The sequence below is a fragment of the Pomacea canaliculata genome, linkage group LG1, assembly GCF_003073045.1.
Source record: "Pomacea canaliculata isolate SZHN2017 linkage group LG1, ASM307304v1, whole genome shotgun sequence".
Taxonomy (NCBI): domain Eukaryota; kingdom Metazoa; phylum Mollusca; class Gastropoda; order Architaenioglossa; family Ampullariidae; genus Pomacea; species Pomacea canaliculata.
Genome location: NC_037590.1, coordinates 24,415,596 through 24,442,732, shown reverse-complemented (window position 1 = coordinate 24,442,732; position 27,137 = coordinate 24,415,596). Strand labels below are relative to the sequence as shown.

The 27,137-nt window shown below is 44.4% G+C and overlaps 2 protein-coding genes across 2 annotated transcripts in view; both read right to left on the bottom strand.

Moving 5' to 3' along the window:
- The window catches only part of LOC112572606 (chitin synthase chs-2-like), a 30,494-nt gene extending 22,862 nt beyond the window's left edge, over nucleotides 1–7,632 (bottom strand). Inside the window, 2 exon segments of the mRNA XM_025252359.1 lie at nucleotides 6,819–6,897; nucleotides 7,554–7,632. Of these exon segments, the coding sequence (XP_025108144.1) occupies nucleotides 6,819–6,897; nucleotides 7,554–7,612 (138 nt within the window). The 5' untranslated portion in view covers nucleotides 7,613–7,632.
- A 14,627-nt stretch (nucleotides 7,633–22,259) lies between these two features.
- LOC112560726 lies at nucleotides 22,260–27,137 on the bottom strand. The gene is made up of 4 exons (XM_025232753.1): nucleotides 26,929–27,137; nucleotides 24,038–24,257; nucleotides 23,653–23,813; nucleotides 22,260–23,315 (listed from the first exon to the last, which is right to left on the bottom strand). The coding sequence occupies exons 1-4, from the start codon at nucleotides 27,135–27,137 to the stop codon at nucleotides 22,847–22,849; spliced, it is 1,059 nt and encodes a 352-aa protein (XP_025088538.1). The 3' UTR covers nucleotides 22,260–22,846.

Below are 27,137 nucleotides of genomic sequence, written 5' to 3'. Positions count from 1 at the left end.
GGGTAGCGAGTTCAGCACTCCCACAAAACAAGGCAAGGCGCGGGGGGAGAGGTGGGAGAGGGCGAGGGAGGAAAGGTGTTTGCAGCACATTACCGGCGACATTGGTCTGTCACTAGGGCCATGTCGCCATACGCCCTGTTACGTCGACGAGTTTTCACATCGCCACTGGGCATGCCCGCCAACGGAAACTCGCCACCTGTGGACTTGCATCCTGCGTTCAGAAGGTGATGGAGGACAAAGAGCACACCTGGGCAGCCACACGGCAATCGGAAGCCACTTTCTCCCACGACGGTCTGGCACTGACCTGGTTTACGGTTGGCTGAACATGCCAACCCAGTTGCTGATCAAACCTCGTCTTCGATCGAATGTTTTCTCTGTTCAAGTCGTCTGGCAAAATACAGCCCTACACTTAAGCCCTACTCCACATCCTATCTCTACCCCAGATCCTAACCTTAAGCTAAACACCAGAGCATCTCTTGTTCACACTTGTTGAGTTTGAAAGTTAAAACACATACGTAGGCACGCGTGCACGCGCACAGAGTGAGAGCTTCATCAACATGAAAAAAGTGAAAATTAAACAAATATAACAAAAATGGAAAAAGTATCCGAAAGAAAAATCGAACCCGCAGCCTACGCTTTGAAGAGAGAGAGAAAAAAAAAGACACTAAAAGACGATCTGTGCGAAGTGGTCAGGGAAAAAACAGTCGCAACCGGAAAACTTGTCAACAATAGAGAGAGAGCTGATTACCAAGGGCGGCGTCATTCTCTTTTGTCCTTTTGTGTCGCTAACCCAGCACTTCCGCACACACAAACAAACACAGCACCTATACATACACACCTACATACGTACATACACACTCTGAAACTGTTTTTGACATGTTTGTGTTGTTTCTTCTGCCGCTACCACCTGGATGCCGCTGTACGGAGCTGTATCTCAGGCACGAGACATGTTTATCTCGATACCACGTCACGCTTTTCTTGTTTATTAAATGGATTAGTATTTTGTAGTGTAATGATCATTGCTTCCGAATGCAAGAAATGTGACCAGCAACTCTGTTTGTATCCGTTGATGGGTGTTGTGCAAGCACTCTTACAAACTACCCATGTTGAGGCGAAGGCCCAGGTATGTGGGAGGAAGAAAGAGGGAGACTGGTGACAGACGTGGCCATGGTCACATTCCGCAGCATGGAGGGTGCGTGAGAGGACTGCAGGATGAAGATGAGGAAAATCCGGATACACAGAGGTTGGGGAAAGTGCATTACACACTGCGCTACTACAGACTAATGGATGCCTTGTGTACAATTCCAATAGAGTGTTTATCAAAGTAAACTCAAAATAGGGAATTACAGGAGAAAGTATCGGGAGGAAGCTATAATATCGATGAAAATAAAATATTATGATAAGGTCAAAGGGCTCAAAGTGAGAGCAGGATAAATGAGGCGAGGGTTAGCAGTGTTCTAACAATTAAGGTATTATCTAAAAGCAAATATTACTTTAAATGCAATTGAAAGTTCGTCTCTAACTACAAATATATCTAATATGTGTGTGTGTGTGTGTGCGTGCGTGCTCGTAGAAGCTAAAATAAAAATAAAGATGACAAATAACTAGTTCCTTACAGCTCCAGCTCTACTGATTCACACACGCACTCTCTCTTTCATCTTTTCAATGGTCATGATGGGTACAAGATGCCACAAACTTTTTCTTAGATCATCTTGAAGTATAAAAGAAGACCACCATACTTACTCAGCTGCCGGCAGCATCCAGATCGTAAAGTTCCCGGATGTATGGCATCTCACGTGCCACAATTAGTCTTGAATGAAAATGTCACCTGCTTCCTCCCCTGATCTCGTTTTCTTAGTATTGTCTTCCTCTTCTGGCAAGAATTTCACATCTATAAACTCATCACCAGGTATTATTTCCGCTCTCTAGGCCTAAGCTGCCGGTCCTGCTCCAAGTAAACAGCTTGAAAAGTCGAGAAACTTCCACAGACACACGACAAGTCCTGTAGTCACAGCCGTGAAACTCCTGATGTCTGTGGTAAGTAAGGAGGATAGTAGCAACGTGTTGCCAGGTGGAACAATCTTGGACTGAAGTTTACCAAGGTTCAGTAAGCACTGTCGTACACTCTCTTCTTGTCCATGTTTACACAAGGCACAGAGGGGGGTGGGACCACTCCTCAATGTCCACATGTTGGGGTACTTACGTGGGGTCCTCCCCCGCTGCAGTGCAGCTGCCAATGAGAACTGTGAATACTCACAGTTAGGGATGGCGCTCTCCCCCATTCCAGTCATCACATTCATGTTCACCTACACCAGCGTTCCGCCCATCAGCAAATATCAATTCATCTTCATGTGGGTCGTCAGATATGAACATGTTGGGTATGTCGGGGTTGCCTGCGCAGACTCGCTTTTCAATTGTCACAATTGCTTTGAAAATTTTACTTGCAGATGATATTTTATTCCTCTTCCAGATAAAACAAAATTATGAAAATTATGCTTCTTTCTCCGAGTTATCATCGCGCTTAAATGTGTGTATGTGTGTGTATGATTGTGTTTCCTCGAGCTCATACCGGTACAGTAGGTACGACTGCTGTAGCCTTCTATGCTCGACCTGAACTAGAAGACTTTGCAAAGTCACACGAGCGTCAAAGCAGAAATTGCAAGACTGTGCAAAGTGAAGGCTGAGAGTACCCAAAGCCACTCTAATTACTGTCAATAAAAACACCTCTAGCCTGGGCTAACCTGACTATTTATCTCATTGTCTTTCACATGCTTACCTCACATCAACGATTAATAAGAAAACCAAAGACTTTGACTTCCTCACTAAGTGTTGTCCAGTGCATACTCAATAAAATAATCCATCCATCCATCTATCAATTCCTACTTATATATTGGATGGATACACAAAAGCCACAATGTACATGAAGTACATCTCTACCTAACGTGTACCCTGCACTGAGCACGAATCCCAGGACTGTTTGCCCTTGGTAAATACCCGGCTGTTAGTCCGCAGCATCAGCTTGCCATGTTAATGTTAGTGCACCCGGCGACTGCAGCACTGACTGCAGCGTGTTGTCAACAAACAGTGACGAAGTGCAGCGTCCCTCCTAGGGAAGCAGGTCAGCATCAAAAGATGAGCGGCGCAAGACGAGGGAGGAGGAGGCTGAGCACCGCGTGACCTGTGTACACGTCTTAACCTGTGACGTCATAGCTCCAATGCACACTTCACACGTCACACGTCACTCGAGTCCTACCGAAACTCCGACAGCAACCGACGAGACAGATATAAAAAAGGTCAAAAGTCAGGTCACATGTTTTGTACAATGCTCGCGCATTGTAACTAGTAATTTGCCTTTGTTCTCATCGCCGTCTAACATAATGAGGTGTTTGATACAAAAGTAGTGCTGTGTTTTGGAGGCCTCTTTCTTTTATTTTCGTTTGGAAGGTGAGATCTTAGAACAAAAAGTCAAGCTTTATCATTCCCTGATTTTGGGAAATATAGGTTTATTCAAAACGTCTAGATTAGCCGTACAAAGCTTAAGTAAGCCATGACTAATACAGTCAGGCTGGTTCAGATGTTAGGATTTATTCTGACCAGTCTGACCATAAACTGAAACATTTCACCCGTCTAACAGCTAGACTAATTTGTTCTTTTCCAAGAGATGCAGTAGTGGGACAGCTTATGCATCACATTCTTAAAATAACATCAAGAACTTTTTCGTGTCACGCGAAGGTTGCCGCCAAATTCCTGCAAGGCCCGCGTGAAGTATGTGTTTAGCATCCACACCCAAGAGGCCGTGCAAATAACGTGTGGCTACAGCCCCACAGGTGACTAAATGTTCCTTTTAAATCATCACCAGATGGGTGTGCTGCTGTTGTGCTCTGCTCCACTCAACATTCAACCTCTTGTGGATGCCACACAGCACGTTGGACTGACACACAGACAGACGAACAGCCAAGAGTTTAATGTCTACTCTATATGGTACCTACATAGACTGGACACAACAGCGGCCGGCCCGAAATTCCTTTGCTGAGCTCTTATTGTAAAGAGTTGCCGAATCCTCCCCTCACTGGGGTAAGCGAACAGAACTTTCCCCGTTGACCGCACGTGGACAATAAATATGTCGGCAGATTAAAGGTTTAAAGAGCAATAATCCCACATTTTCACCCAATACAAGTTTCATCTTTCGCTCTAGTAAACTTCCCAATAAATTAATTTATTTTTACAGTTCGTGATTTCACGAAAGTGACTTGTTAGTAATGAACTCCTGAGGCTCTTCAAACTCTCTTGTCTGCCTGCTTCCTTGAGACAATCGTCATCTCATCTTGTCTCAGGCCTGACAGGACCACGGGTCCTAGAGCCTGTCAGGCAAGTCGGACAGGGTCAACTCATCCCAACTTTGTCAAACTACCACAAGTATTTTCTAGTCGGGTTAAATTATCCCACTCGCAATTTCTGTAACTCTGATGATTTGTAGTGAAAAAAGCCTGATGGGGGTAAACAGATTTGGGTTATAGGGCAATCGGACAGGGTTAACTCATCCCAACCTGTGTGGGACGCGAGCGGGTACAGGCCAGTGGCACAGGGTGTCATCCCATCCCTGCACTAGCTGCCTCTCACAAAAGCAGTGTTTGTATAGATGCGTGCAGTGGCTCAGCGGAAAAGTATGTTTGCACTTCTTTGTGGCTGCCGCATGAGCATGCTTGCCTAAGCGAGTGCATCTTAGGAAGATGCAAAAAGAAAAAAAATCTGTGAACTTGATTGGTTGCACGTACGAGGAAGACGCGCGAACAAAGACATCAGTGATGAGGAGAACCAGGTGTACAGGAAGTGGCAGTTACACGGCATAGGGAGCTTGGAGACAGAGAGAGAGAAGATGAGAAGACTGTAAAAGAAAACTGTTATAGAAGTGACGAAGGTTGACGATCACGACAATGATGATGTTGAAGAGAACGGGACGAGAGAGATAGGAATATATGTAAGAAAAATCATAAACATTAAGCAAATAAATAAGGGTGATTATCATGTTAGTGGGGAAGTTGCTGAAACAATAACAAAATAAAACTTTAAACCCTAACCCTATATTACGCACTTTGTCGAGTTAACAAGTTTAAATATAAACTTACGCACGCATGCGCGCGCATACACACACACAGGTATCCATAACAATAAAAAGTAATATCAAAACGCTTATTCAAAAAATAATAAAAAAAGTATCCGTAAACAAAATCCGAACCCTTAACATTCGCATTCAACAGCAAACTCTTTACCCACTAGGTTTGAGCAGCTGTGGCCATCCCTACAGGCAGTTAAAGCTTATTTGAAGTAATACATCTTAATTGTAGACCATAAAAGTAAATTAAAAGACGGTCTGCGCGTGACTGGCAGAACCTCGTGGTAAGAATATAGTCACCCCTCAGGACACATATAGGAACTGGGGATAGCAAAAATACTGAGTTAACACGGTATAAGCAATTGATAGCAATCACACGGGAATCGTCGAAAGATCTAGAACGACATCTTGATTTTTAAATGTACTTTTTATATGTGGGAATTTTAAAAACCACTGGCTTGTTCAATTCTTAATAATAGCTTCTTAGTAATAAATGACAAACAACTGGAAATTGAATTGAGACTGAGTAATCGAAAACCTTGTTAATCCTTGCTTTGCATTTACTAATGGTACGACCCGAACACAGAATGAAAATAACTGAAGAATTTTTTTTTAAAAAAGGAACATGAATAAAGTGAAAGAAAGTGTATTGAGACAGACAGACAGTCAAACACTCTTTTCTCCCACGTCTGTGTTCAACCGGTTGGACTAGCCTACCCGCCAACTACTGTTTTAGCTAAGCGCACCCAAAGTTTGAGAACCTAGTGTTGACAGTTTGCTTAAGAGGGTGGGTAGGTTTTCCTCGGCATCCGTCGTTAGTGAATCACAAGGGGCTAACCCCGGAAAACACCCGTCACGTCACGTCACACGTCATCGCCTGGGTGCACGCACAGGCGCGAGAACTCACGTCGTCGACCACGTGATCGTCTTGTTTGTTGTTAGTGCGATTGCAACTGCGGGTCGAACCTAATTCTTTCTCACGTCAGACATCGTAATATCACGGAGATAGAAGCATACCACGGGTGGCTATTTATAGTGACTGGCCACCCTTCTATGGTGACAGCTGTCCAGTGACTCACTCCACCTTCCTCTCATAAAGCAACTAAGCAATTAACTGATTAGAAAGTCAGCAAATCGATCAATCAATCTGCATATTCAATGGCCCCCTAGTTATAATTATGCTCAAGTTATGTGTAGGACTTTCTTATGAGTCTTCTTATGATTAATATTATGCACAGGAATATTGTTATTATCATAACTATGGCGCATTCTAACGTGGAAATCACATAAAAAGTGTGGGTAATAGAACCACATACGAGACAACACGTGTCCTGTTTACATCCTTTGACAGACTGTGATAATACAGAGATGTCACGCGGATTTCTTTGTTCTGAAAATAATGGGTAATTAAAAAACTTTGGATACGATATGTTTTATCCGCTGTATCTAGTGACTGATTGCACTTGTATTTTATACATTGGTATTTTGGTTCAGATACTGTTATATTGCTATATTTTGTGCTGCTGGCATTTGTATTTGCGTATTACAGTTTTTCGGAAGTTTTGTACAACTGTCTATATCTAAAGTGAAGGTAGAGAAACTGAATGCGCTGACATAAGGCAGACAAGCATTCAGACACAAGGACAGACGCACAGAGAGAGAGAGACGAGGAGAGGAAGACACATCCTCGTGGTGTAGGGCTCACCGACTCAAACTGCAAGATGTCATAGTCAGTCTGGGTGTCACTGACATCGTACACGTGTCTCAGGCCCCTGACATTAAAGCTGTAACGACACGAAAACAAAATGGTGGCAAGCAAAGGACATTGTGTGTACAGTCATGCTCATTATCAGTACCTAACAACAAAGGTCAAAGCCATAGATTTAACTAACAGCACTAACAGCAGCCAGCACTAACTGCATTTGAATCAAATTATAAACATCAGCAAGAGGGGCTAGATCATGAGGAAGCTACACGTCCATGATGACCAAGACTATCACTTGCTACATGTAGCAGCTTCATCGTGTGCTTTGGGATAAAATAACTGGCGGAGCAAACTGAACCCGTCTATTCATTAAGAATACAAAATCATTTTGACACCCGACAAGCCACGATCTGAACCACCTCAGACACAGTCACCACTTGGTTTTCTGTAATGTGTCATGATTATTTATCCATCATCCTGGTCTGTTATTCATGGCTCCCGCTGGTGCTTCAGATACCATACGTACCAACACCAGTCTTTAATGACTGGAATTCTTTGTGTCCATCTGCGCACAGTCTTGTTGAAACTAAGAAAAGGTTGTTTGACTCTTCCGGTCACGACTGGGAGTGGTGAGATGGAACTTGGGCTTGACACAAGCAACATTAAAGGCGTATTACATTCCTTTTTCACTATGCAAATAAGCATTTGCAGAATTTTGATGACTTCAGGGCCTACCTTTTTCTATACTTTCCATGGTTAAGGACATCATATGAATAATCTGCCTCACTGTCCATTGTATGTAGGTAGCTGCACGTCCCCTTGTAATTTCTCTAGGATACAAGAAAATAAACATTATTGAATGTTGTGGAACAGTTCTTTATCCTGATAACACAGGCGCTCACAAACTCACTACAAGATCCCATACTGAGCTTACTTTACACACAACTCAGTCAAATTCATTAAATGTAACCATTCTGAGTTGTCTCGTGACACCTTGAGTGAACATGACTATTTTTATGTAATGAAAACTTTTTGTCAGAAACTGCAAAATTTGTCAGGGATGTCTTCACTCTTTATTTTAATTACTAGTGTGGTTTTTTTCTCTATTCATTTTAAGCGGTTATAGGGCCTCAGCCTTTGTATAAGGCTAACTGTTACATCTCTCGAGATGTATTTGTCGCCGCAATCTCTGTTTACCAGAAGACGGTGTGAAAGCGAGAGTCCTTAGATTGGAAGGTATTCAATGGTTGCCCGCGATTAACTCAGGCTGGGCAGTACAGAAACCAACTATCCCAGTTAAATGTGTAACCTGTGTATTTATATTAAAGCAAACAAAGGACATGCAATAAACTACAACAAAACGCGGAATCACCTCACTCCCTCACATAGTTACATCTCACACACTCATAGATACACCTCACAAACCTCATACACTCACACAGTTACACCTCAAACTCAACCACCCATCGAGGAGGAAGAGGTGCAAACCGTTTGTTACATCGTGAGATCATGGAAACCGCTTTGCTACTTTGTGTTACCAACCTGCAAGTCCTGACAAAGTTACATTTCTTCTACTACTTCTTCTTCATCTTCTTCACCACATCGTTTTATGTGGCTGACAAGTCCGAAATAATACGCTTTGAGTAAAAGGCCGACAGTTATAACCACTCATGCATGCAAGCAAGCAAGCAGGCAAGCAAGTAGGCAAGCAAGCAAATAGAGAGATGCATGGCTGACAACAGGTCAGGTCACGGAATTGTTTTGGGCGACAAGATTTTCAAAGCCTCTCTTGCTGAATTCAAACAGGAAAGCCTTCTATAGAGTGTTTCCATCCGTTCGTAATGTGTGTTTGTTTATGATCGTAATATTTGCCAGCCGTGGCAACTGTCTCCGACTTTCAAGTGGCTCACATGGCCCCTGCAGTACGGGTAACGGATGAACCGGGTGCTTGGGTTGCTGAGATAACGTCGGGAGATGGCGAGCCTTCAATGCGATATCGGGGAGTTAAAAATGGAAATAAATGTGGGCGACTTGGGCGCCACACCCTTTATAGGATCACATCCACGTCTGAAACATGAGGCTGTACTAGCGCCTCTCATACACTTCTGTAGCTGCGTCTTCATGATGTAAGAATGACATTGCATTCATTGAAATCATAAAATGTTATACCATCCTTCACTTGTTTTATGGGCAAATATGGAAATTGATGTAGCTACACGGCCTGTGCCACTCAAAGTTATCAGAGACTAATAAAATGACCAATTACGCTACTACTACTACTACTACTACTACTACTACTACTACTACTACTACTACTACTAGTAGTAGTAGTGCTACTACTAGTACTACTACTGCTGCTACTACTACTAATAATAATGATCAAAGGGATCAGTGCTAGTTACGAATAGAAAAGCAAATACATAGGTAATGATACACAGAACTCATATCACACACAGACGGACAGACTAGACCACGTCAGCAAACAAAAGGACACACCAACAGACCAACACAAGACAGAAACCTGTATACAAAGCCTGTCATGGCAGCTCAGCATAACAGAAGGCAGTGGGACGTGTCAGAGATTTGCTATTAATTAACTAGGTGATCAATTTGTGTAGTTTTCTGTCAAAAACGACTTAGATGTTAAGGTAAAATGTAGAAAAACATTTTGATTTAAAATGCACATTTATTTGCACATTTATATTAAACATAAATATTTATATCTATATTGATATGGAATATATTTATAGTATGTATTTATATTATAGTCCGCCACGTTTTTATAACCCATCGATGGTTCCACGGGGTTTCTTGGCGATTTACAACTCAGAGTGTTAATAAACTATTCCAGATGTAAGAGTATGCAAGAAATAGTGATTATTCAGAATATGAGATTGTATTTAAGATTCTAGAGAACATTATAACGATGGCTGATGAGAGAGAGAGAGGGAGAGAGGAGGGGTGAGGTAAAAGAAACCGCTGAACTTTGACAGACGGACACTGCGTAAATGACTGAATTAGTCCTCTTTGAAACTATTTTAATGATTATCAAAGTGTAGAGAAGATAAATAATAAAACAATCTCTAGGAAAAATAATGGGGAAAAAAAGTCTGAACTCCGCTAGCTGCGAAAATAAGAAACGTGTTCAATACTCACCCCACCCTTTGGCTACTGTCGTTGACACCTTGCTCCTCGCCTTCCTAGTCAGGGCCTGCACAGTCTCGACCCCTTATCTCCACCACCTTTTTTATTGCTGATCTACCCTTTGTTACTAGTACCCTATTTGCATCTGCGTGGTCTCTGTGACCATATCCTGTTCACCCAGTATGTAAAATATGAGATGCCGTTATGTTGCATAGACTGACGTCAGAGAGACTCAAACACGGTTTGTGAAGTAGCGTGCATTAATGAAATTAGCGATATCTGTTTGCAAAACAGTCGAAGAGTTGCTAATATTCTTCAATGCTATAGATGAGCCGGGCGTAACTAGGAAGCCGCTTGATATCAAACAAAATAACACCCGCATTACAAATTCGTCTTTCAGGAAGAAGAAAGAGTTTGATCAAGCTAAGTATTGTCAACTGTATATACCAGCGCCAGGTGGCTGTACACCATAACGGTGGCCAGCAAAGAAGTTTTGTACTGATACGTAATTGGCTTCTAGCAAAAGAGATTGGAAAGATAAATGACTCATCTTCAGATGAGCAGATACTGGTCTATAATGTTGAAGACTTTCTCAAAGTCCAACAAAAAACTGATTGTAATTAATGTTTCTTAGCCATTTCCCCCCATGTATGTTAACGCAAGAGCAAATATGTCGAAATCCAGAGTGGTTAATGTGGAGAAGCAAGTATTTTACTAGGTTTCCGGCTTGTGAGTGTGTTATTTGATGAGTTTTGATGGAGGAGTAGTTTGTAGGGTCGCCTGGATGACCTGATACGTAAATTGAGATAATTTGTGCTAAATGTGTTGGATATCAGGATTTGTCAGTATACATGTAGTGTAAATTTCCCTGTAACAAGAACTGAGGGTATCGTGATTCTGCAGAGGAAGACGAGTAAGAAAGTAGCCAATAAGCGAAAAAGAAGGGAGGAGTTTGAAGATGGACTAGCACTGTGTGGACTGTTATTAGGAGTAATGCTCAAGGAAGAGGTTTAATTCAGTGTAATTTAAAGGGTTCAATGGTGGGTAGGTGGCGGATATGAAAGGGCAGAAAGTTCCGTTGTTTTAATGCACGATAACTAAAAATTCGGTGACTGTTGTTCTGGCGACAGAAATAATGAAGATACGGTCATCAGCCACACCCTGTTTTTCCCTTTTCTTTATTTCTCCTTTTTCTTTGACGTGCCGAGTACGAAACACCCCCAGCCGAACAACCCTGAGCCTCCCGCCCTTCCACAAATTTCCTTTTCCCAAAGGAAAATTCCAAAGGAACCATATTGGAGCTTTGTGATTAATCATCTGGCTCAGTGACTTTCTCTCGTATCCAGATAGAATTCCTTCCTACTACTGATGAGCGACTGCTACTCTTCCATAAAGTTTGTCGTCGCATACAGCATATTGTGGCATAATAACAGCTTGCATAAAAATTATAAACAATATCCTTTTTAAAATATCCATCGAAAAACAGTAGCTTTATTTTCAGGCTACCAGAGCCTGCTCTAAGGGGATGAGGAGGGGAGCAGGAGCCCCGCGCTAACGAGTGCTTGTGTTGTACCGGCTTCCGAAGGCCCCGCATCTCCCTATAGCGCCGTCTCTGAGGCTACAACATGTAAACATGAACAGTAATGTACGACAGGGTTAACGATCAATAAGAAGCATCTTGAAAGATCTTTAACGCCATCTTTAAAGCGCTTTACTATTTCTAAGTATTACTACAACAGCCTGAGTTAAAGTACATTTGCGCGATCTCAGAAAGCCACAGCTGCAAGCACAACCCTTTTATAAACCAAAGCTTTCGAAGATTACATTTGAAAATGACATTGTTAACTAAGACTGTACCGATATTAAGGAGCATCTTGACTTTTCTGGTATTTCCGATTTCATGGGCTTACTTTGTGTCCAGAATCAACATTAATGTTAGGCTTTAGGATTAGGAATAATAATTGCTAATCGCAGGGTAAAACTTTTAACTAAGAAGATTTAGAAAATACTTTTATGTGACACAATTTTTTTACACAAACCAGTATTATTGTCTTAGTCAAGTATTACTTTTATTCGGCAAAAATCTGTATGATCAGAAATATACATAAGTGTGGTCCTAAAGGTATCAAAACAGAAATTTAATTCTTTTTTCCTAATTGTTTCAGAATGACAGACTGATGCTTTGTGATGTAGAGTCATTTCACAAAGCCATGTCTTAATCATTTTTTTAATGTATTGACGCCCTTAGCATTGCTGTTGTCATTCTAATGCAACAACAGTATCTAGTGGCACTGTTAAAGCAAGGGTGATGCAAGCAGGGCCGTGCTTAGGGGCAGGCGGACGAGGCATCTGCCTAGGGCCCCGCGCTTCAAGGGGCCCCGCGCTTTTGATTGATATGGTAACTAGGCTAATGTAACCTATTGACGAACGTTACAAATAAATTAATCGTAGGCTTATGTTGTAATGTGTATGCAGCGTGCTGTCAATGATAAAAGACGAGATAACCCTGAGGAAAAAAGTGACTTTAGATCCCAACTAAAACCGTGTGATCGTGGCGTGAGGGCCCCGCACATGCCCTTTGCCTCGGGCCCCGCGGGGGCTAAGAACGGGCCTGGATGCAAGTATGGCTTTTTGCTGGCTATCGTACATTGTTAAATTATTAACAGGCTATTCCTCTAGAAGGACAGGAGTACCACATCACACATTCATCAGTAATTGAAGACAAGTTCAAATGTAAAATAAGATTGCTCTTCGCTATTGCAGAGAATGAGAGCTTGGCTCGACTAGCGCGCGCACACGTTTTAGCTTCTTAAGGGAAGTAATTCATAGTACAATAATTTCTGAAGGAGCCAACAGTTTCGTCCCATATTTATTCACTAGAACATCACAATGTGTTCTGTGATACTACCCAGTCAGCACTTAAGTGTGCGAAATAGCCATTGGGCTTATCAAGAAACTTGCTTGTGCACGGGGTAACTAAAGAAAGTGTAAAACCTGAATTCATTAAGTAATTGATTAATTCAGAAAAGAAGAGATGGGGTTCCACGAAAAGCATGAACTTATAGGGTGTGGTCAACCTCACCCCATCCCCCAACCAGAAAAAAAGTTTTTTCCACATAAGCGGTTACTTAAGTAATAATTTTAACAAAAGCACACATCCGAAGTCAGTACGGTATTATTCCCTATCTGTTATATGTATGTCAATTCTTCAGTGTTCTGTACGCTTAACTTTGAGGCAGGCCTGACGAGAGGGGGGGACAGGGGGTCTGGTGTACCCGGGCCCGCGGCTGTCAAGGGGGCCCGGCCTTGGTCAGTGGATTTTTTTTTCTTCTTCTCCTTTTCTTTTCTTTTAAAGAAAGGTCTAAGGACAGAACACCCAAGCATTACACATGCAGAAGTTGAGTTTGAGTGTAGATATTGAGATTCGAATTGTAAACATACATTATATACTGGGAAAATAATTTACGATTACAAGTACAAGGGCCCGGAGAGGTCTGTCCGGGGCCCGGGTGGCTCTCGGCGGCCCTGCTTACAGTCTAAAATAACAGGCTGACAGTTGGCTCTCCATGGAATACTGTACTTCTTGGAAGTAAAATCTAGTGTAACATCGTCTTCAGTGTCATTTACATGAGCAGTCTCTTTTCTTCCATGCAGCTACTGTAGAATAGTGCACAAAGGAACTAACACCCATCAAGGTAGATAATATAGGGATAATCTATCATCCCAGGAATATTACTGTTTACAGGAAGACGAAATAAAGTACAGCATTATTGCAGGGTCAGAAAATGAACACGAAGCTGAAGTGTCCTGCTCCATTGGGATTTCTGGTTTGTTTTCTTATTGTCCACGTGGTGCAAGGTGTGACCTCAGGCAATGTGACTGGTACTGAGTGCACTGTACAGGAGTCGTGAGTATCCAGATGTGTTTTATTGTCAGCATTTCAAACGCACGTGGCCTAATGAAAGCTCTTGTCAAATTTCGTGATAAATTTGATATTTAAAAAAAAAAATCAGATTTCTTGCCTCCTTTCATTCTACTCGCTTCTGAAATATTTTTCTTGATATTTTAATACACAGTTTATGTCAAGGTTTACACATACATATCTCACGGCCGTTGCCCTAGCCTAAAGGTTTAGTCGAGTGCATGATAGTCAAACTGTAATATAATAAAGCAAATGGTATTTTGTGAAATGTGCCTTCGTGGGAAATAACATTTTTTAGATTAGATGTCCCAGTCTGTTGTTTCTGTGTAACGGCTTCTTTAAACTCCCACCGAATACCTGGCGCACACAGGCACGTGAGCTGTGTCTAAGTATTTGTGTGTAACTGTTTTTCTAAACTCTCACAGGTACCTGATGTACAAAACTGTTGTGACTCAGCACGCGCACGAAGTCTGCACTAACACGTGGTGTTGGCATTTTCCTCCGCGATGTAGGAGATGCAGGTGAGCAAAAGAACAACACGTGTGAGTATGATGACGTGTGGCCTGCGTGACGTGTGGGACCTGTAACATAACGCGTGCGACTTGTGACGTGTGGGTCCTGTAACATAACGCGTGCGACGTGTGACGTGTGGGACCTGTAACATAACGCATGTGACATGTGACGTGTGACGTGTGGGACCTGTAACATAACGCATGTGACATGTGACGTGTGGGACCTGTAACATAACGCGTGCGACTTGTGACGTGTGGGTCCTGTACCATAACGCATGTGACATGTGACGTGTGGGACCTGTAACATAACGCATGTGACATGTGACGTGTGGGACCTGTAACATAACGCGTTCCTGTGTAAGAATTATGGTGTGTGGCATGTGACAGACTTGCGATGTATGAAATGTATGAGACAAGTACTGTGTAAGGTTCAGCCTCATCTTCATTAAACACGTCATCTTCAACATACACCTGTCTGTCATCAATAGAGCAATGGTGTCAGTTTTGAAATGATCGAGAAGTCTGCTATCCCAGTCTTGCATTTTTCCATCTCTGTTTAGTCCAGTCAAATGGGTTTGGTTTCGCTGATCATTGGAAAATAAATCTTCTAAGCCACCATGTTCACTATCTTGATGTGCACTTTCTTTCAGCACTGAAGCAAAATAAAGCAATACAAGTGTAGAAAAAAAATTGAAACAAAAGTAACATATTTTATCCTCTCTCTAATTTCTCATGGTCATGCAAGTCTTGTTTTGACCAAAACATCAATAGAAATAAAATGGATAATAATTTCCCCATACGGAATTCAAATGGAATCGTTGTTAACGAGCATCGCTTGCTGTAGGCCTAGTGTCTTTTCTCAAACGATGGGCAAAAATCGGAAAAAGACTCACAACGGTCTCTCGGCAGCGCTGTACACCGGCAACGGCTGAAGGGATTCGGGAGGGTCTGGTGCCTAGGGAGGGCCTGAACGGCTCGCGCCCGGTTAGAAATTTGGAGGGGGGCGTGGCACAAGGCAGGGATGGTTAGGGTTGGCGCTATATACATGGGGAGCAGGCGTCCCGAAAGGTTTACGTGCTTGGCTGATAAGTCAATGGTGCGAGGCTACCATCTGAGGGATTATGACTGAACGCCTCTAAGTCAGAATCCCGCCCGAATATGTAACGATACTTTCAGTGCCGCTGCGATACACGCCGCGGTGTCACAGCCGTGGCGGTGGTGAAGCCACAGGAAGGGGTCATCAGCCGCTCGCGCCGAGCAGTGCGCGGCGGGGACCAGGACGATTTTCACCCCATGCGACGTGGAGATGCCAAATCATTCGTAGACGACCTAGTTCTCGGTCGGGGTGTCGTACTTAGTAGAGCAGCCACCTCACTGCGATCTATTGAGACTGAGCCTTGGACCAGGAGATTTGTCCGCATTCGCAGACAGACGCATCTCCGACGATGGGCTCGAGTCCCCCTCCTCAGTACAAAGGGGGAAAGGTGGTGATGCAGCTACCGGGTGCACCGGTAAAGCAGCACACCACTTTTCTCTCTTTTACTACTTCGCTTTTTTCTTTTTTTTTTCTTCAAAAAAACACAGGGGCAGGGCCTGGTGCAAAACTTTTGAAAATATTCCAGTTCGATGGGAGGGTCTAGTGCAGATAGGAGGGTCTGGTCAAAGACTTTGAAAAAACTTTACTCGTCATTAACTTCGCTTTGGTATTAGAAATTTAGGGGTACCTCGATTCCTTCAAGTATACTAAAATGGAGGGCCTGGTGCTATGGGAGGGTCTGGTGCATACAGGAGGGTCTGGTGCAGAGGAGGGTCTGGTGCGTGAGGGCCTGGTTTAAAAAAAAAAAGGAAAGTAATAGGGGAAAAATTGAGCAAATGTTGTCCATAGCAGCAACGCTTTCTCCTTTCGCCGGTTGATCGCATTCCGAACAACGTTGTGTCTCTGTACACCGACAAAAACCGATCACAACAATACCCAGCCCGATAACCGTACCAAATGAGAATTCACCCATCATCTTGGAAGTTTCAGTTCAATAGGAGGGTCTGGTGCCGGTAGAGTTAGGGTCAGGTGCCCGGAGGGCCTGGTGCCTAGGGAGGGTCAGGTGCCCGGAGGGTCTGGTGCTTAGGGAGGGTCAGGTGCCCGGAGGGCCTGGTGCCTAGCGAGGGTCAGGTGCCCGGAGGGTCTGGTGCCTGGAGGGTTGATGCCTAAGGAGGGTCAGGTACCCGGAGGGCCTGGTGCCTAGGGAGGGTCAGGTGCCCGGAGGGCCTGATGCAATGGGAGGCGTGGCACAAGGCAGGTATGGTTAAGGTCGGCGCTATATACATGGGAAGCAGGCGTCCTAAAAGGTGCGCGAAAGGGACCGTGGCTATAAAGGTTTCTATATATGAAATGCTCACCCAGTTTTGTATTTTTCATCTGCAAATGAGTGAGTGAGTGAGTGAGTGAGTGCGAAGCCCTCGGTCGAAAGCGATCGTTGTCTGCGTTCCGTCATCTGGCGAGCCGGTTTCGAAGCGGACCGAAGAAGGTCTGGTACGGGTTGGCTTGGTGGTGATTCGCGGCTTTCGCTGCCGCGTTTCTCACGGCTCAGGCGCGCGCTGGTTGAGCAGAGAGGGGTTCGTCGTGGCTCCTTTCGGCCAGCCGCGTCGGCGCATCGAATAACAATTGACTGTGTCTGGCGGAGGGTCTGGTGCGGAGGGCATGGTGCCAAACTTGTAAAATGTACGTTCGAGAGGAGGGTCAGGTGCGGAGGGTCTGGTGCGGAGGGCCTGGTGCAAAAATTGGAAAATGTACGTTCGAGAGGAGGGTCAGGTGCGGAGGGCCTGGTGCAAAACTTGGAAAATGTACGTTCGAGGGGAGGGTCCGGTGAGGAGGGTCTGGTGCGGAGGGCCTGGTGCCAAACTTGTAAAATGTTCGTTCGAGCGGAGGGTCTGGTGCAAAGCGGATGGTCTGGTGCAACACATTGAAAACACACTTCTAGTCATTAGTAACTTCATTTTGGTACTGGAAGCTTAGGGGAACCTCGTTTCCTTCAAGTTTACCGAACAGGAGGGTCTGGTGCGGAGGGTCTGGTGCGGAGGGTCTGGTGCGGAGGGCCTGGTGCAAGGGGAGGCGTGGCACAAGGCAGGGAAGGGAAAAGTCGGCGCTATATATATGGGGAGCAGGTGTGCCGAAAGGCGCGAGAAAGTGAACATGGCGATAGAGAAAGGTTACTATTAGCCATGTAGTGCTCACCCAGTTTTTGATTTTGTGTTGGCAAATGAGCGCTCGCTCGGCGTGCGACGCCCTCGGTCGAAAGTGATCGTTGTCTGCGTCCCGTCCTGCTGCGAGCCGGTTTCGAAGCGGACCGAAGAAGGTGTGGTACGGGTTGGCTCGCTGGCGATTCGCGCGGCTTTCGCTGTCGCGTTTCCCACGGCTCAGGCGTGGGCTGGTTGAGCAGAGAGAGGGGTTCGTCGTAGTGCTCCTTTCGGCCAGCCGCGTCGGCGTATCGAATAACGCTTGACTGTGTCTCGAGTGAAAGAGCGCGCCCGTGTCGATCGGGTAAACGCTCCGCACGTTGAAAATTTGAACCGATGATTCGGTTGCAAGAGCGAAAAGCACCCGCGAATGCAGGACCCGCGCTCCAGCGGCGACTGCTTCGTGGGAGTCGGTTACGTGTACACCCAACAGCATTCTGGTTGATCCTACCAGTAGTCATATGCTTGTTCTCAAAAATTAAGCCATGCCTCGTACGGTGAAACCGCGAAAGGCTCATGAAATCAGTCGAGGTTCCTTAGATGATCCATTTCTACTTGGATAACTGTGGCAATTCTAGAGCTAATACATGCAAACCAACTCCGACCCGTCAAAGCCGGGAAAGAGCGCTTTTATTAGTTCAAAATCAGTCGGGGTCTCGGCCCCGTCCCTTTTAATGACTCTGGATAACTTTGTGCCGATCGCATGGCCTCGAGCGGGCGAGGCATCTTTCAAATGTCTGCCTTATCAACTGTCGATGGTACGTGATAGACCTACCATGTTGACAACGGGTAACGGGGAATCAGGGTGTGATTCCGGAGAGGGAGCATGAGAAACGGATACCACATCCAAGGAAGGCAGCAGGCGCGCAACTTACCCACTCCCGGCTAGGGGAGGTAGTGACGAAAAATAACAATACGGAACTCTTTTGAGGCTCCGCAATTGGAATGAGTACACTTTAAACCCTTTAACGAGGATCTATTGGAGGGCACGTCTGGTGCCAGCAGCCGTGGTAATTTCAGCTCCAATAGCGTATATTAAAGTCGTTGTGCTTAAAAAGCTCGTAGTTGCATCTGAGGCATGGTCGTGCGGTCCGTCTCGCGACGGTCACTGCGCGAAGCCTGAGCGTGCGCGGCTCTTCGCAGGGTCGTCTTCGCAAGACGAACAACTGCGAAAGCATTTGCCAAGCATATTTTCATTAGTCAAGAACTAGTCAGAGGTTCGAAGACGATTAAATACTGTCATTGTTCTGACCATAAACGATGCCAACTAGCGTTGTGCAAGTGTCGCTTCATCGACTCTGAAACCAAACTTTTCGGGTTCCAGGGGAAGTATGGTTGCAAAGCTGAAACTTAAAGGAATTGACGGAAGGTCACCACCAGGAGTGGAGCCTGCGGCTTAATTTGATTCAACACGGTAAAACACACCCAGTCCGCACACTGTAAGCATTGACAGATTGATATCTTTTTCTTGATTCGGTGGGTGCTGGCGCATGGCCGTTCTTAGGTGGTGGAGCGATTTGTCTGATTAATTCCGATAACGGGCGAGTCTCTAGCCTGTTAAATAGTTCACCGATTCTTCACGCATCGGTGCTAACTTCTAGAGGGAGAAGTGGCGTTTAGCCACAAGAGATTGAGCAATAACAGGTCTGGCTGCCTTTAGAAGGAATCAAGGTGGATGTGACCATGCTTTGAAAACAGTGCGAACCCCTTCAACGTCCTTCGTGATAGGGATTGGGGGCTTGAAATTCTTCTTATCAACGAGGAATTCCCAGTAATTACATCGGTGCCCTTTCTACACACCGCCTGTCACTACTACCGAGTGAACGGTTTAGTGAGGGGTAGCTGGCCTCCGCGTCGAGTCTGAAAAAGTCTATCAAACCGGAGGGAAAGCTTTTGCCGAGTCAGGCTCTCAGTAACGCCCCGGACTCTCGCCTCGGGGGTGGCATCGGCGAAAATGTAAAGAGAGACACATTCTCGCGTGGCTGTTCCCTAGCTTTACAATTTTTTTCATTCATTTCGCATTTTGTTGAAACCTTTCAAATATCGTTGCAAAGCAGATGAAAAGAAATGCAACAACTTTAGACGGTGGGATCACTCGACTCGCACGTCGATGAAGAACGCAGCCAGTTGCGTGAATTAATGTGAATTGCAGAACACTCTAACCCTAACCATTTTCAAAAAAAACAAAAAACAAAACAAAAGCAAACAAACCCGGGGGAGGGCCTAGTGCAAAACTTTTTTTTATCAAAAGTTCCAGGTCGATAGGAGGGTCTGGTGCACAGGGAGGGCCTGGTGCAAAACAAAAAAATTTGATTCATCAGTTTCTTCGCTTTGGCATTAGAAGACTAAAAAAAAGTTCCACTTCGATGGGAGGGTCTGGTGCAGAGAGGAGGGTCTGGTGCAAAGGGAGGGCCTGGTGCAAAACTTTGAGAAAAAAATTTGATTCATCACTTTCTTCGCTTTGGCATTAGAAGCTTAGGGGTACCTCGTTTCCTTCAAGTATACGAAAAGGGAGGGCCTGGTCTGAGTGAGGACCTGGTGCATATAGGAAGGTCTGGTGGTAAGTGTGAATGTGAGTGTATGCGTTTGTGTATGCGAATGTGGTTCGTGACCTATAATTTCACAGTTGTCATGCTCGCACTTGTTTTGTAAGACTTCTGTAACTAAAAATATGTGTATGCTCCTTAGCCAAAGGAATAGGAAAAGATTAACATCTTAGAAGTAGTCGTATGATACGCCATTTTTGTCTCGTCTTTCTATTTTTTCGTATGCATGTATCTCGAGTTAAACAACATTTGCTGCTTACAGAACAGAGCTGAGGTCAACGTACAAGGTGGTCACGGAGCTCGCCTATCGCAGGAAGAATGTTTGCTGCGCAGGGTACACTGAAGATGGTGATACATGTATCCGTAAGTCCTCCAACTCTTCTGACCTCGTGATTCTGGGTTGCCCTCTGCATAACTTTGTTTGGATGGTTGATTAGGCGTATCCATCCACATCCGCGCACCTGCATCCTGTCGCTAGTGGACCCCCTCACACCTTCCCTCTGTCACGTGGCTGTCACCCGGCCAGCGGGGTGCTACAAGTCTGATCCTTTAACATCATTTGTCCTCATTTACTAACCACTCGCATGTAAACAACTTTATGTTCAAGTAGTGATGTAGATCCTAGTGCACTTGTCCTACTGTTTGCAGTCTATATTTCGTTACTGAATGAAGTGTAGATATTGTGATTCGAATTGTAAACATACATTATATACTGGGAAAATAATTTACGATTACAAGTACAAGGGGCCCGGAGAGTTCGTCTGTCCCGGGGCCCGGGCTGGCTCTCGGCGGCCCTGTTTTGAGGTCAGTGGGGTACTGTTAACTGTTTATGCCAGGGCAGGTAAAGTCCATTGGCTTCCGTATGCTTTCCATTGGCTGCCAGTGGTCCATCTGCAAATGTTCTTTTCCCAAAGAAAAATTATAGAGACCCTGTTTGAGCTTTCTTGTCGGCCATCTAAATTGATATCTTTTATAATGTTCATGAAAGGTGTTTATTATGCCACAAAATGCTTTATATGACATCTTCAACTTGAGCAGACGACAACCTTTATTGAAGCGTAGCAGGCGACGACCATCAGCAACAATTCTATGTGAATACGAGATTAAACATCACTGTGGTGTGGAGCGGTTCTCAACTAGGATAGTGTCGTACAACAAATCGCGCTGAATACAAAAGGGAAACAACTACTGATGCATTCAAGATTTGTTTTAGTATGGATTATTTCCCTTTAACAGTTTAAAAAAAATTCGACCAATCAGTAAGTTCCAATAAGGTCCCTGCATACTTTCCTTTGCGAAAAAGGAAATTCATCCTACTACCCCCTAGGGGCCCGCACTTTTTTTTTTTTTTGGGGGGGGGGGGGGTTCTAGATAAGGCAGAAGTAAAAGGGTGATGTGACTTGGCATAACGAAGCTGGAAACTACAAGATTTGGAGAAGTTTTGTTAGTAGGTCCAGATTAGGACATACATATATTGTTGATGCTGAATCAACAAGTAGAGGCAGCGTTGCGGGCAGACATTACGTCCTGAGCGAGATATGCCGACTGTGTACACGTGACCAGGCCTGTTTTCAGCGACACTCTCTTTGCCTGTCTGGACAGATCACCAGAATGTAACAGACATCGCCACGCATGCATTAAAAAGAAAGTATGAGGGAAGTAAAATGTCCCCGCTGCTTTCGGGTGTAACACACAGTTTGTGTTGATACAGATACTATACAGTATAATAGGTGAACAGCCAAGACAAAACTTTGCATCAAAACAAAGATGACACATGTCGGGTAGTTATTCTTAGAAGTTCAAAGAAAATACATGCAGTGTGCAAATATGAGTGCTTGCTTGCTTGTTTGAAACACAATTACTGATAAGCTTGTAATGTAAAGTCAAACCATGACTGATATACTTGTAGTGTATGATCTCACTTTAACAATGTCTGGGATATTCTGAAGGTCCTGCAGTATATTTACCATTAATTGAAGGGTTTGGACTAACCTGACAACAGAACGTGGTCCCTACTTTACTATCGAAACAATGTCATTCATACACGTACACCTCTCAAAACGACAAAGACGAAAATGCTTTGGAATTGGTTCAACACTCTACCATCTTTTTAATCCTGATGTTGACTAATAAATCCGGATGTTAACTAATAAAACTTTGGGGAAAATATTACAACTTCTCAAAGGCATAATAGTCTGGAAATCTCCATGGTTGGAAAAGATCATACGTGTCAGTCACTGGGAAGATGTCACGTGTCAGTGACCGGAAAGCATCATACATGTGTCAGTCACTGGAAAACATAAATATTTCAGTCAGTGGAAAGAATCAAACACATTTCAGTCAATGGAAAGCACGTGTATGTTTCAGTATGTGGAAAGTATCAAAGCTTCACACTGACCAGTAAGTATAATAACTTTTCCAGGATTATCACAGATGCTTTACTTATAAATCAGCCTCATTGTACAATGCAGATAACAGTACTTCCTTTCTCTGGCGCTGAGTGACCAAACACAAGAAACTTCATTTGCTGTACCACTTCAGAGGAGGTGGAAGAGAAACACGATTCCACGCCATCACTCTAGAGTTATGTGTTCATATCGTCCAGTCTCGTAGTATGTGAGTGAAAGAGGGTGTGTGTGTTGTCGGCACCAGTGGCGAAGTGGGCATCTTCAGCTAGGGCAAGATGGAGATGTGTGTGGATGGCGGTGTCACGTGTCGGCCGCGTGCCGGGTGCAGTCTGCGCACGATGTCCCTGACGGTGGCGGTGCGCGGCAGCCCGCTGACCAGCGGCACGTTCCTACGCAGCAGCACCTCGTCCACGTGCGCGGGCGTGCGGGGACACCGCTGCGCCTTATGCGCGAAGGTCGGGGCGCTGACCCTCTCCACGATCTCCTCCAGCTCTTCGGGGGGAACCAGTCTGTCGTCATCGTACTCGTACTCAAAGGGGACCAGCGTGTTTTTCCGCTGCAGCTCCTGGCGGTCGGCACACAGCACGCAGTCACCCAGTGTCTTGGCCCTGGACGCTGTGGTCGGGCGGGACAGCTGCTGGAAGGCTTTGATGCGCTCGTCACCGGGGACCGATTTGGGCCGGATGAGCTTCTCCAGTGGAACTGCCGAGTCATCGGGAGGTATAAAGTCGTATCTGGCAGAATATCCAACAATCAAAGCGAGTTTTGGTAATCAAAATCCAGTCAAAATATCAGTAACATGCACCACTGACTTCCTACAATATTGACGCTGTAAAAACTTTGCTGTCTAAAATGCAATAATAAAATGTAATAATTAAAACGTCTGCAGTCACTCATGACGACTGACCGTAAACTAGGTCAAGTCAATAATATGTGTATTCAGCTTTGAGTTTAGTTCAGTATGTCTGAGCCTAAACACTTTACAACCAGACAATGAGAAAGGTTTGTGAGGAGGGCATATCCTGTCTGTACACAGCTGATGAGGACATGTCCTGCCTGGACGCCACTGACCTGGACGCTTCGTAGCTGACAGTCGTTCTTGTCAGACGACGGACGACTCGCTGCAGTTCTCTGTCTGACAGCCGTCGGTCAGAATGTGCTGGAGGAGCGGATCCAGCTCGCTGCCGCGGCAAGATGTAGGAGGTCGTCTTGCTCGGGATCTGTAGAGGAGGCTATAGTTACCTTGACCCTGTCACAGAAACACAATGTGCGCGACGTCTTTGAACTTTGTCTCCTCCTTCCTTCACTTATGTGATGCGCATGAACGCTACGTGAACAGTACAGCGTTCACCTTTTTTTTCCTCTCGTCTTTCCCGCGTCAAACAACTCGTACCTATGTTCTCTCCAACAACTACTTACAGTTGAGAACTCCGTCGTGTCTTAGTACAAAACCTACCTGTGTTTCGATGTTCCGTTGGCTGTTGTATGTAGGGCGACTCACTCGTTCTATGATGCCCGTCAGCTCAGAGGGACTGACTTTACGGAAGCCATAGTTCTCGACCTTCTCTACTGCCCGGGGGCGCGGTAGTAGTAGAAACTCATGTCGTTTGGGGCAGTGCACCCAGGCCTGGACCAAGGGCAAGGTGAGATCACAGCCTCGTCTGCTGAGTGTATTGCTAGGAGTAAAACAAAAGTTTTAAGGACTCGGTAGATGTAAATCTTTCTCTTTTGATGTTCAAGAACTATGCATCGACACCTAGACAAAAAAATAATAGCTTCATGATCGTTTCTTTTTTTCTGCGAGTAAAGGCGTGAATAAGTTGATGATGGGATGGAAAGCCGAGATGTAGCGAAGAAGCACTTTTAGACCAGGAGAGATTCCTGTTCGCAGCTAAAATGTTTAAACATACTGCAGTAGAATTTCATTTCTTGTAATTATCTACAAAGATTTTATGTTGATGTTCGCAGACCAAGACCTCTTCCTGTATGAGCGTCTATTGTTTCTAATCAATATATTTCCGAACTCTACATGTCCCTACAGGCACATCAATGTCCTGAGTTGACTGAACGACTTACCAAGGCTGCGACACTTAATGGAACACACATGCCACAGATGTTATGCTTGAATGAAACAGTTGCCTTGGACAGATTTGTTTAACGATTATGTTTCTTTCTTGGTGATCTTTACAAGCTATCAATTTATGCCAAAGAGATAAGTTACAAGTTTTAATGGCCTACAATCACTAGTATAATCACACCATGTCTTGGAAATGCCGGCTTGTTACAGGCGTGCAAATGACAGCAATAATAAACACATTCCTCCTCTTCAGCTTTAAAAATCATCCCCCACATCCCGTAAAAAAGGCATTAGCAAGTTCGCTCTGTTTACTCTCAAAAAATACGATATGAAAAGTTTCGAAGACATGGAATACAATGCAAAGGACGTCAGTCTGGACAACGTGTATCGTCAGACTGTCATGTCGGGCATGTCTTTCTTTTGTCGCTATGCTTATGTCTGTGTGTGTATACACACGCTTAGTTTCGTGCGCGTGTGTGCGTGTGTGCGTGTGTGTGTGTGTGTGTGTTGTGTGTGTGTGTGTGTGTGTGTGTGTACGATTAGTTTCCATGTTGTGTGTGTGTAAATATGTAGGAGGTTATCAGAAAAATGGCGAGAATTTTTTTTAGTATTATTTACTTATTTAAAAAAATTACAATTTAATGTTATCGCCTTCAAAATATCATCTATATGAATGTACATAACACTCCCACTGCCTATGTCGTAGTTGCAAGCAGTGACTAAACTTGTCAACTGTTAGGATATTCAGTCTCGGCTGCGGTTCTATGGATGTAGTTTACTGTGCTGAAATGCCAGTCTTTCAGATGTGTTTCTTGTGAAAAAAAGATCTCACACGGAACACAGTCGGGTGGATGTAGAAGGAAATATTTTTGGCAGCTAAAACTTCTCTTACAGTCTACAAAGTAGCTGGCACTGTTTCTGTGACGAGGAACATCCACAAGGTTTTGCAAAAATAAATGTTTGGGTACTGTGAATGCTATGATGTAACTAAAACAGGTCCAACCGTTTTTCTGAGATCCAATTTTTATTGACCACCATGCAAGCTCTACGGAGCGCGGGGATTTCATTCTCATTACTTTCCGGACAAACCTCATTTATAATTTTCTGAAACTAAGTGGATTTACAAACAAAAATCCTTCAATAGTTACCAATGTCAGTATTGTGATTTGTAAGTAATTATTCAGTCCATAAAAAAAGTCAACGGAAAATCGGGCATTTTTGCATAATGAAAAATAAAAAACCACATGTGGAATAGGTTCTTCATTTGAGTACCCGTTGCCTGGCAAGCTGTAAAATACAGACCTAAGAAAGTCTTCCTATCCAAGGATCATAAACTGTTCTTGGACAGGCGCACTGCATCCTGTCGTTCGCAGAACTCCCCCAATAAACACTCACCACTTTCTTGGCAACAAATTTATGGTCGCAAATGATTCGCTTCGGCTGCTGGTTGCCAGCTCCCTCTAATAAATTACTTCGTGTAATAAATACCTTTCATGTATACAAAGGGGCTTTAACGAGTCGTGCATACATGAAATTACCTGGTTTTTATGTGGTCACACACTAGGTTCTCAAAGATGCAAAGGGGTTTACTTGACGATGTTTTGCTCTCAGAGAGAGAGAGAAAACAAGAGAGAGACCTTCCGATCCTACAAGACAACAATGAGATAATTGTACCAAAGTGCGTGCAAACGGCATGCTACTGCAACACGATCTAACAGCAAAGCAGGTGACACACAAATGCCCAATGTGTCAACGACACCTACCGATCTCAAACCGTCGTTTCACAAAAAACAAAAACAAAAAATTGCGTTGTACTTTGGTAACTGGTGTATATTTACCTTTCATTTTCACTTTTGTGTGAGCATGATTTCATAGTTAAAGGTCATGTATCCAATCAGTTCTTGTTATGACCTGAGTTACATAAGCAGCCGTTTCATGCTGCCTGTACATTTTAGCAGGGAGCAAGCCGTACAGAACTTATTAACAGAGACTGAACAATCCTAAATTCAGTCCTTGTTCTGTAAGATTGGTGTTTGCATCTTTTGAAGACCAGACGTTTGTCGACATTTTTTAATGAAAATTACGATTTGTGCGTGGCCGTGCGTAGTACGTAACATACGTAACAGGCATAACATTAATTCCTTGGTTGGCGGTGGGGATCCTGCTGTCACAAATAAGCTCTCACCTGTCAAATGTTTTTCAGATGCGTGTATGTGTCTCGGTACCAATGCAGGAGAACCATGGGTCTGTCATCGTGGCCGCGTGGCTACATCCAGTCGCTGAACGAGCTGCACTGGGGCCCTAGGCGTTCGTACACATCTCCATTCTCGCACCGGAAACCGTCTGCTCGTGTTCTGCCACTGGCGTCCAGACTTAGTCGCGCAGCAAGCGCTTGGTTGCTAGTAGCAACGACCACACGGATTGTCCGTGACAGTGAGTGGGAGTGCAAACAGTTTTTTTCTGGGTCAATGACAGCCAT